The sequence below is a fragment of the Phaseolus vulgaris genome, unplaced genomic scaffold, assembly GCF_000499845.2.
Source record: "Phaseolus vulgaris cultivar G19833 unplaced genomic scaffold, P. vulgaris v2.0 scaffold_264, whole genome shotgun sequence".
In the NCBI taxonomy this organism is placed as follows: domain Eukaryota; kingdom Viridiplantae; phylum Streptophyta; class Magnoliopsida; order Fabales; family Fabaceae; genus Phaseolus; species Phaseolus vulgaris.
Window position 1 is genome coordinate 16,762 of NW_027174192.1, and position 11,679 is coordinate 28,440.

Here is an 11,679-nt window from a genome sequence, read left to right on the forward strand (position 1 = left end):
AACACTTCACAAGATAGTTCTTAAACTATTTGGACAACCATGGTCTGCTTGTTGTGAAATGAATTGGAAACCTACTCTTTTATACATTCTTTAAAAAAGAAATAAGATGACACCTAAAATGACAGATTATATAGTATTTATCTATAGTGATTTTCGTCTTCTTTCAAGAAACTCCTCAAAATACAAAGAAGAGAAAACTAAACAGAAGATGATTTTTCATTGGATGAGAATGAAATTTTTGACATGGTTAACTTATCTCATGATTAACCTTTATAGGTTACAATGATAGTATAGAAATGATACTCTATTATCTATCACACGTCACGTGAGTGATACTCTATTATCTATCACATGTGAGTTAAGGGGGATATTAGGCTGCTCTCACCTCTTCTGTAGTTTGCTGCTTTTATAACTCCTTTCCTCTTGCTACTATATTTGTCTTCACTAGGAATACAGTCTCATCTCACGCAACAATATTCTAAGAGGACTTGAAAAGTCAACTAGCCATAAATAATAACATGCAAATGTTTTATTATACACCAAAAATCCATTTTATAAAAGTCAAATTCAATGCATTTTGAGGGTTCTTCCAGGCTGTATTTGGTATACATCGAAACCAGATTTCCTTTCAGTGTCTTCTCAGAACTTCAGTTTCAATCTTTGAAAGAACCTAGGATTCTTTGTCTGCATTCTTCATCATAGTTTCTTTCTGGTTCTTCATCTTCTCTTCATTGGTGTCAGGTAAACACTATAATCACTGCTTGCTCTTAATGTTTAGGTTTAGTCATCTTGTTCTATTCATGAAACAATGCATATGTTTAGTCTATCTATAATCTAAATCCTCTCAGTATCTTCAACTCCTTCTAACTTTGCTGCTGCTCAAATTTTCACAGATAAAATTACTGAATTCATCAATCTTGAAAGTTCACGAAAGAAATCAGTTTATTCTAACTTCAATACTGATGCTAAAAGGAATCTTCATATATATATATATATATATATATATATATATATATATATATATATATATATATATATATTATATATATATATATATATATATATATATATATATATATATATATATATATGTGTGTGTGTGTGTGTAAACTGGACTATAATTTTGCAATCGATAATTTTTTTTAATCATGGAATGTGATTTGTGAAGAAGAATAAGTTAGTATTTATAAAATTTTGCCACAGATTCAGTGAAATTAAAATTAAATTTTATAAAATAAAAGAATAAAAGGTTATATAGTGATTAAATGTAGTAATTTTGATTGAATCATGTTTTATATTTCAGGTTTGTCAAGTGAAGTAATATTACCTAAATTGAAGTTATATTAAGCATGTGACGGCTGTGGATCTTCTCTAATGTAAAATGGTAATGTATTTTTCTTCGTCTATATCATGAAATTCATCTAAGTACTTGTTGATCAATCATAAATGATAATGAGATTTTTATATTAAATTATTAATTTTAGTTCTCCATATTTTTTTTTTCAATTTTAGAGCATGTAAATTGTATATTTGCTTTAGAACATCTACATGCATGATTTTTTTATTTTAACTTTGAAATTTATTTATGTGAATCCTACAATTAATCTACATATTAATTTAAAATATAATATTGCATAAACAATTTGACGCCATGTGCTCTAGCACGAAATTTTATTAATAAAATTTGTTTTTTTTTTCTTAAGTCAACTTTCACAAGCAACCACATGAACTAGTTGCTTATATTAAATCGTTTCATCTTTTAAATTCTCTTTAGCATAAGATGACTTATAAAAGTACTGTCATGTTATTCTCTCTAGTGATGAGATCTACTAAGCATTGTTTAGCTTTAAAAAATATTATTTGAGAAAAATTATATTGAAGAAGACTTTCAGTTTTTATATTTTAAAATATGTAATTTTACCTTAATTTTTAACTTTGTATACATTTATTTGTTTTATTTCAAATTTTTAATTGATTAATTTATTTCTCAGTAGTATTTTAAGTAAATATGTTAGATTTAAGGTTGAATTAAGAAATATAGAGATGCAGAACAAATTTATAATTTTAAATAATAATGAAAAGATATGGATGGTATAATCTTCTTAACAATGTAATTTAATCCAATTATATATAAATAGTTGAAACACACGTATGATTATGTGTGTCCTCTTTTATTATTATAATAAAAAGTATGTAATTAAAAAATTAATTATTATAATAATTACTAAAATAAAAAGTATTTTACATTAAAACTATAAAACTATATAAATTAAACAAAATATTTTATTGTTTTCATAATTTTTATTGTAAAATATTTTTATTGTAAAACATTAAATCAATAAAATAATTATATTTATAAGAATAAACATGGTAAAAGAATATATACATAAATAACATTTATAAAACATTAGTTATGTTTATAAGGATAGAAAAAGAAAAAAAATGTGTATAATTACAAATTCAAAACACAATTCCTATTATAAAAGAAAAAATAATATGTATACTTACTAATAAACAAGTTAAAAACACATTCTCTATTGTATATAATTAGTAGGAAATTCACATCCGTGCCTCAATATTTCTTATAAGAAAATAAAATTAATAATAATTATTATTATTATTACATAAAAATAGTAAATAATTTGTAATATATTATTTTTTAAATAAAGTTAATAATAGTTATTATAGAAAATAGTAAATAATTTATATAGTGTATTGTGTTATTGAAATGTGTATAATTATTATAATCTTTTAAGAAAATATTTCATTTTAATTTAAAAATATAATTAAATATAAAAGAAAAATATGAAATATATACATTAAATAAGAAATATTTACAGACGCAATTTTTTATTTTATTATTTATATATATAGTAAATATCTAACAGCATTAATTACATCCGAACAAATACAACTTACATCATCTTTCAAAATATTAAATTTAATATACTTTAAAGATATAGTAAAAATCCTACGGAAAATTCAAGTTTTATTTTATCTCTTTCTAGGATGGTAAATAGTTCTTTATTAAAGAGGTTTGTTATTATAACTAATCTATAATAAAATGAATTTATAAAAAAAAAACAAATTAGGATTCAATAAAATTTCATGATTACAAAAATTAATGCAGAACACTATTTTCTAACAAATAATTGCAAAATTTAAACTTATAAAATTTGGTAACTGTTTGTGTTATTATAATAAATATTAAATGTGCCTATTTTCATATTATAAAAATATTAAATAAAAATAATTTAAAAGGGAACATAAAAAAAGAAAAAAAAAAAAATGATTCAAGTCATATCTCACATTAAAAAATTTGTAGAGTCAAGATATAGATGAAAAGGGTTGATTTGAATGGTTAAAAAATTATAGATAGAAGATGAGAAATGAAAATAGATAATAAATTATTAAAAGAAACAAACATAAACAAACAAAATGTAAGCAACAACTCTACATTGAGAGTACAGCTCTTAAACGAAGCTACGAAGTTATTAGTAACAATATTTTTATTTTTAAATAATATTTAATTTGATTAATATACTAATTAATTATTTTTATCTTTAAAAATAATTTTTATTTAATAACTTTGTTGTTTGACTCCATACTCTATATCATTCACCAAATATATATTATTTATTTTTTCTCTTTAACTCACATTTTCCAAAGAAAATAATACTCTATTCACTTTCAACAACAGCACACACATGAATAATTAATTTATCCAACGAAAAATAAAAAGAAGTAAATGTAAGTTTTTCTGAGAATACATTATTAAGTATATTTTGTTCTTTGATTTTTTTTTAGATAATCACTTTCTTTATCTTATATTACGAGATCATATATTAAAAAAGATCGTCGTTAATTTTGATTAGATACTTTTTTATTAAAAGGTTACTTAAATCTAAGAGTAAAATATGGTTCAATTTGATTTAATTTTAATTTAATATAAAGTTTGAATAAAACTAAACTAATATTTAGATCAAATTTTTTGTTTTTTTATTATAAATATTTTAAATATTTTTTTACGAAATTAAAATTGATAACTAATAAAAACACATTAAAATTTTTTTATAATTATTATCATATTTATAATTTCTATTTCCTAATAAATTCATTAATAAATTACATAATCTTATGGTTAAAAACCTATTATACAAATTTGCTACATACTTTCATAATTAGAAATATATTTTAAGTAAATCGAATCCTAATAATTTTCAATAGACACACTTATGCATATTTATTAATTATTAATTAAATATAAAGATATACCATTATATTTTTATACTATAAGCAATTTATTTCATTTGTATTTCGTTCTTGATTTTCAATTTTAAATCATAACACTATTACTTGGTTATAACTTACACTTCAAGAAAATCATAGAATAAAAACCAATTTTAAAGATAGAAAATAATTAGTTGCTATAGTAACTAAATTAGAAACCATTTTAGAGATTAAAACAAATTTTAGTTTCTAAATTAGTTTTTATTATTGTTAAATGATTTCTAAATTTTTATCTAATTAGCAATCAAGATTTTTCCTACCAAATTTAGAATCTAAATAATTGGTAGCTAATTAGATACTAATTTAGAAACTATTTAACAATAATAAAAACTAATTTAAAAACCATTTTTTTTAGTTTCTAAAATGATCTCTAATTTAGTTACTATAGCAACTAATTATTGTTTGTCTCTAAAATTGATTTCTATTTCATGATTTTCTCGTAGTGTTATATCTTAGCCTTTATATATACATAGTCTTCTATATAGTTGTAAGATACAATACATTCTCTCTATAATATTTTCCAGTATTTTTGTCCTCTCTACCTATCTCGTTCTTTCTCATATCTCGTTCTTTTTATATACATGGTCCTTCCATGGCTTTCACTCTTTTTTCTCTTAATTCTGAAACCTCATCTTCTCTTCCTTCATTTGTTCCTCACATGTTCAATACATCAATTTCTGAAACCTCAAATTAGACATTGATAAAATCTTAATGTAAAAGTTATTAGACGATGATATTTTGAAATTGTTGTTTATGCAGTCATTGTCTAAAGTAACTCAATATAAACGATAACTCAAGTCGACATCTATATTTTTTCTTATAAATAATGATTTTGTTTGAATTATCGCCTATTTATATCTCATAGACGACTGTTACTTGATAAAATACCGCCTAATGCGTGCCATTTAAATGAACACAAAAGAAAAGTATAAGCGACGATTGTTGTCTGAACCATTGCCTATTCTATGATGTATACAAAAAGGCCCACATAGGCAACAATTTTTTTGACTAAAACCATACTATCTCATAAATTATAGTTTTAATCAAAATCGTCGCCTATGTGAACCTTTTTTGTGCACAGCCATAGAATAGGCGAAGTTTAAACAATTTGTTTATTACGTTTCCTCCTCTTAATGTATTATTTAAAACCTAGTCAGATTTAATAATAATGTAAAAAATTATAAAGTTTTATAAAACAATATATAATGAATCAAACGAAATTATAAAGTAATGTGTAAAGTCAAAGTTTCTATACTCTAAATCATATAAAACCAAAACTAAGTCTAAACAACTTATGATTTAATTATTTTGATCATTTATCCTAAAGTGTTAATTATAAAATCTAATGAAATATGTGGCTCAAGCGTTCCTTACCTAGTCCATTGTTTCTGAATCTAGTGATTAAACATCCATAAAATACTATATCACAAAATAACTTCAAATTAGTCAATAAAGTACACATAGTTTTATATAAACAATTAGTTAAACATGATTACTTGGTCCCAACCTTTTCAATTTCGGCTCTTACAATCCAATGCATTGCATAGTAGCCACACTTATACTCTCCCGTATGTTTGTTTTACTACAATTCAATATTAATGAAAACTTAATAATGATTTTTTTTTCACAAACAAAGGAAGATAAAAAATTAATAATGAAAATTAAAAATTGTTTATTAGGTGCAACCATGTCAGCTTCTAAGACTTTGCACTTGGTCGACCTCTTAATATATTATATCTAGTGTATGAACTAATTAATAAAAAAAATTATAAGTTATAAAAGGAAAATTAAATTATAAATATGTAGTTTTATAATACATTATTAAAATATGAAGTGTTTCAAAGTAATATATATTGTAAAGTAGATTTTTTTTCTCTAATTTATAAAATGACAAAAAATGAAAAGAAAAATCAAAATTGAACCTGTTTTTCCATGTTTATATGTACTAAATACACCAAATATTTAAAGGAAAATATATTAAAAAATAATAAAATAATAATTTAAGAAAAAAAATAAACAACAACTTTTTAAGTAGTCACAAAAATATATTCCAAAAAATTAACAACAAAATTAATTATATGGAATAAAAACTTGATTGGAAAAACACCCAAACAGGTAGTCAGAATATTGCTACAAAAGTCTCTTATTAAAAGGAATTTTGAAAATACTATTTTAAATATTCCAAGAAATTTATATTTTGTATCAATCATACAATCAATTTAATACAGTTAAAATATAATTTGATCTCTCAAACTATATATAAATAAAAGATAATTTGAAATGTGACTATACTAAAACACATTAATAAAGAGATAATTAGAAAGAAGAAAAGATGTTTGTTATTAAAAATGGATTATGAAAACACTTATGATTTAGTGAGACGAGCCTTTCTTTATTATATGTTGGGGGAGGTTATGATTATGTGAAAAGTGAATTAGTTGGATGAACAAAAATGTCAATATTAGTGAAGGCTAAGGAATTCGGACCACAAAAGGATTGAGGTAATTCGATTCCCTTGCCCCATTTCTGTTTCTTCTCGTGGCGGAGAACCTAGTAGGGATAGTTAGACAAGCAAACAAAAATAATATGTTGAAGTAGGAAGTAGTCAGATAAAGGTTAATATACTACAATAGTTAAACAAGCAAACAAAAATAATATGTTGAAGTAGGAAGTAGTTAGATAAAGGTGAATATGCTACAATACACTGATGACACGTTATTTTTTTGTAAAGCAGATACTCAAAATGTAATACTCCTAAAAACAATTCTAAACTACTTTGAACTAACAATAAACTTCTCAAAAAGTCGGATTGGGGTGTGGGGTAAATGAAAGTATAATTCAGAGGTATGCCTCTATTCTTAATTGTGCTATAATGAAAATCCCTTTCACATATCTAGGAATGAAAGTTGGGTGGAATCATAGAAGATACAGGTTCTGACACTAGTACAAAATTATTGAATAGTGGCCGAAATCAGTGGCTGTAAAATGATTACTATTAGTGTCCAAATTAGTGATCAAATCAGCGACTAAAAGTTATTTTTATGATTTAATGACTACAATTTTAGTCACAAAAAATCAATCACAAAATCACTCACAAAATCGATCACAGGAAATCAGTCACATCACCAAATCAGCCACAAAATCGATGACTGTACTAAATTTTTATTCCCCAACACTTTATGAATATTTCTCTCTTCCAAGTTTCAAGTTCAACTCACTCTTTTCCCCTCTCCAAATTAATTTTAATAATATTAAATATATTAATAATAATTACAATTAAAATAAAATTAATAAAATTATTAATAAAAAATACTAATAATATTAATATTAATCTCAAGATTAATAATATAGTAATAATATTAATATTAATAGTATTAATAATAATTAAAATAATATTAGTTTTAATTTTAATAACATTAGTGATACTATTATTAATATTAATAATAATTTTACTAATAATAATATTAAGAATAGTAATAGTAATATAATAATAATAATAATAATAATAATAATAATAATAATAATAACTTAATCAATAAAAGTCTTTGATATGGTGGTTATAAGCTTTTGAACTGAGTAGACCTGGGTTTAACTCCTTCCTAGTTAGAAACTTTAATATTAACTTTAATAATATATAGGTAAATCGGTGTGACGGTTAAAATCAGTCAAAGAAGGTTTATAGAAAGAAATGCTAGAGTCAAGGTATGGGGTGGAGAAAACTAAAGCATCAAAGGAAAGTAATAAGGAATCATTTTGGTGGAGAGATTTGAAAAGTGGAGAAGGCATTTGTTTGAGTGGGAGATGAATCATGTAACACAACTCATGGATCAGCTGGAAGGAAGAGGACTGATAGCTGCATTTTCATATGCTGAGTGGTATATGGAGGCTATGACATGTCTGAAATCAGTGAAAAAATCTGGATGGTTATAGGAGGGAATCAGTTGTTAAAATTGTAAAATGTGTTGGTACTACCAACCTTTATTTTTGGTGCTGGTTTGGGTAAGTTTATTTGGTCTGCAGGGGTCAATGGCTAGTAGGAGGTGGTACCTTGGCACTGGGATTTAAACCTACATAGAGCATGTGCTGTGAATGGAGGCTTGGCATTGATAGCTGTAATGAAGGAACTAAGCAGAGACAAAGGAAAAAGTCTTGGTGGTTTGCAGGATTAGGTGGAGGAAAAGAGCTCGAGTAAGCAAGCAGTAAACAAAAGCTATAGGAGGTTAAGGTGGGTTCGAAGTGAAAAGGAACCAGAGTGTAGAGCTGAGAATCTCCTAGAAGTTCAAAAGGTGGAGGATACCAAATGTTAAGGAAGCACATGTGCAAGTTATAACTTCCTTTACATATATCACTTTCAAGATATAAAGGTTATGTAACTACTTCACATATCTTCCTAACTTTATGGCGTCCCAAATATGTTTTAGCACAGGATTCGTTGGTTCACTTGTATAACATGAGGTTCATAATCATAAACTTAGTGTTCTCATTAGTGTACTTACTAGGTTTGTGTTCACACTAGTAATCGTCAGTTTTGTTCACATTGCTTTGACCCATTTTTAAGAGTCTCTTGGCTGAACTCCATAAGTTATAAATAAGGTCATCCTCTTTGTCACTTAAAATACAACTAAAATTGTAAGCATCTTTCAGTGTTTTAAGAGTATGAAACTCTTGTTCATTAGTTCTTATATTTTTAAGAGCTTTTTCAAGTTGTGAATCTCCATTACACTTGTACATAGAATTCATTCTATAATTGACGAGTCCTTTTCCCTATTTTTACCTTAAATCCAATTTGTAATTTCTTTTGCAACTTGTTCTTGTTACATTTTGATCAATGCCGCAAGCTTCTTTGAGCCATCCATAGAGTTTGGTTTCTCAAATTCTTCTTGAGATGATAAATCCTATAGCTTCCGTAAGGAACACATTACTCTCTTCATATTACATCAGCATGTTCTAAAAACAGTTTGTTATAAGATTCACATCTTAAGCTTAATAAGACCCATACATTAGATATGCCCTTAATGCGTGGTTGTATGATATATTTAGGCACTCCTCTCCCTCTTCCCCTCACTCTCTATTTTGGTATCTTCCCATATGTATAACAAGATTCTCTCATTTCACAGTTCATAAGCATTAATGACATATTTTTAATGAAAACGCAGTTTTTATTCCTTAAACAGTGTCCTAAACATACTTTTGCTCACATTATTTACCTTGTTGTGGTTCATCCCTTTCAACTGGGTTTAGCATAATGCAACACCTAATATTGCTACTAGGCCGTCAAATCTGCATATATATAGTATACTCCTCTGGTGATCAAATTATAATTTTACAAAAAGATTATTTTAGCACCAATTTGTATTACAAACTGATGATTCTTTCTATGATAGCTCCATCTTTTATTGCAAAAAAATTTATTCTAGCACCAAGTGAAACAGCTCATGCTGTGCCCTCACATCACTCAACCCATTTGTTTTACAAAACTTGATATTTCTTGCTCAAGGAAGAACAAAACAACAACAAAGCTCATCTTTGGTTGACAATGTAAAAATTCTTACACTAGCGCACCCTGATATGAATTGAGTTGGCTTATTGAATCTCTATCATATCACAGGCCTGTTAAACCGTTTGTTAATTAATACCATGTTCCTATATATGTACATGCAGAAGAAGATTAGTTGAGATGTAGCATGGACTCTCTAATAATAGCTGGTTTTCGTAAGTTCCTGAGGTGGCCTCTTTTTAAAGGCATGGCTAAAAGAGCAATTGATTACCTACATCGTACGAGACAAGTGTTCATGAACTAAAAGGTGCTGTCGAGAACCTCAAGAATGTGAGAGATGAAATTCTGCACAAAGTTGATGAGGAAGAACAACGACGTGGACGAGAAATTCCTCTCAAGTGAAAGAATGGATAGAGAGCGTGAACCGACTAATTTCGAATATGAGGATTTCAATGAGGACACATATCATGAACTTGCGGTGTTTGACTTGTTGAAGAGTGGTTACCTTCCCAAGCCGGGGAATAAGGTATCGTCAAAGCAGACAAGCACATGATATTAGACGGAAGGTCAATGGGTTATTGCAGAGTGCAAAGTTTGACACATTTTCTTATGGTCTGGTCCACCCTCCATGGATGCCTTTTTTTCTAACGTTGGTTATGAAAGCTTTCCATCCAGAGAAGAAACAATGAGAAAGATGATTGCAGAATTGGAAGAGCCAAGTGTTAGAATGATTGGTCTTCAATGGGTTAAGTGGCATGGGCAAGACCACTTTAGTCAAAGAGATTGTTAAAGTAGTCTTAGAAGCTAAAGAAAGATCGATGTAGTGACCATGGCAAGCGTGACAAAAATCCTGACATAGAAAAATCCAAGGACAAATTGCTGACACGTTGGGGGTTATATTGGATGAGGAAAGTGACATTGCAAGAGCTGCTAGAATACAAGGGATGTTGAAGAGTGAAAAGAAGAAGACGCTTATAATCCTAGATGATCTTGGGAAAAAGTGGACTTCAATATGCTTGGGATTCCATATGAAATACATGGTGATAACGGCCTAAAAAATGTTAAAGAAGGAAAATCCCTCCTTGCTGGTAGCTTGATGAATATGAAAGATGGAAAGTCTAAAGAAGCCCGTGGTGCTTCCCTGAGATGAAAACTGAAGAAACTCGTAGCCAGTACAAAGGGTGCAAAATTTTGATGATTTCTGAAAGCAAAAAAGTATTATTAAGTCAAATGGGAAGGACAGAAAACTGTGTTTTCTCTTTGGAAGTCTTAAAGGAAAAGGAAGCAGAGATGCTGTTCAAGAAAATGGCTGGAATGGGAGACTTTAATTCTGAATTTCAGAAGTTAGGAGCTCAAATTGCCAACAAGTGTAATGGGTTGCCAATGACAATTGTTACAACTGCAAGGGCATTAAAAAATCAGAGCCGCTCTGTATGGGAGGATTCTCTCCGAAGACTTGAATGGCAGAAGTTAACTGGGGCACCTGAGTTTTCAACAAAGTTGAGTTATGATCTTTTAGAAGACGAGGAGCTGAAGTATACTTTCTTACTTTGTGGTCGCATGGGTCATGATGCATTGATTATGGACTTGGTCAAATACTGCATCGGTTTGGGGTTCCTTCAAGGGATCTACACAGTAAGGGAAACCAGAGACAGAGTTTATACCTGGTTGAAAAGCTAAAAGAATCGGGTTTGTTGTCTGACAGTTATTCACGGGATCAATTTACCATGCAAGATACTATTCGCAGTGCAGCTTTGTCAATAGCAAATAAGGAAAAACATTTATTTACAATGACAAAGGGAAAGATAGATGAATGGCCTGATAAACTGGAAAAGTATGCTGCTATTTCCTTGCATCATTGTGACTTCATTGAGGGGTTTCCTAGGAGAATA

The 11,679-nt window shown here is 27.5% G+C and overlaps 1 protein-coding gene and 1 long non-coding RNA gene across 2 annotated transcripts; both read left to right on the forward strand.

The window, feature by feature from the left end:
* The first annotated feature begins 484 nt into the window (after positions 1–484).
* Positions 485–1,478, forward strand: LOC137817602 (uncharacterized). Its single transcript, XR_011081992.1, has 2 exons — positions 485–741; positions 1,304–1,478. It is a non-coding gene; the product is annotated as an uncharacterized lncRNA (long non-coding RNA).
* Positions 1,479–11,017: 9,539 nt separating this feature from the next.
* Positions 11,018–11,621, forward strand: LOC137817603 (probable disease resistance protein At4g27220; the record flags this gene model as incomplete). Its single annotated transcript, XM_068620882.1, has 2 exons — positions 11,018–11,400; positions 11,493–11,621. Coding segments are annotated over exons 1-2 (512 nt in total), but the record flags the coding sequence as incomplete, so codon positions are not given.
* Between the last annotated feature and the right edge of the window lie 58 nt (positions 11,622–11,679).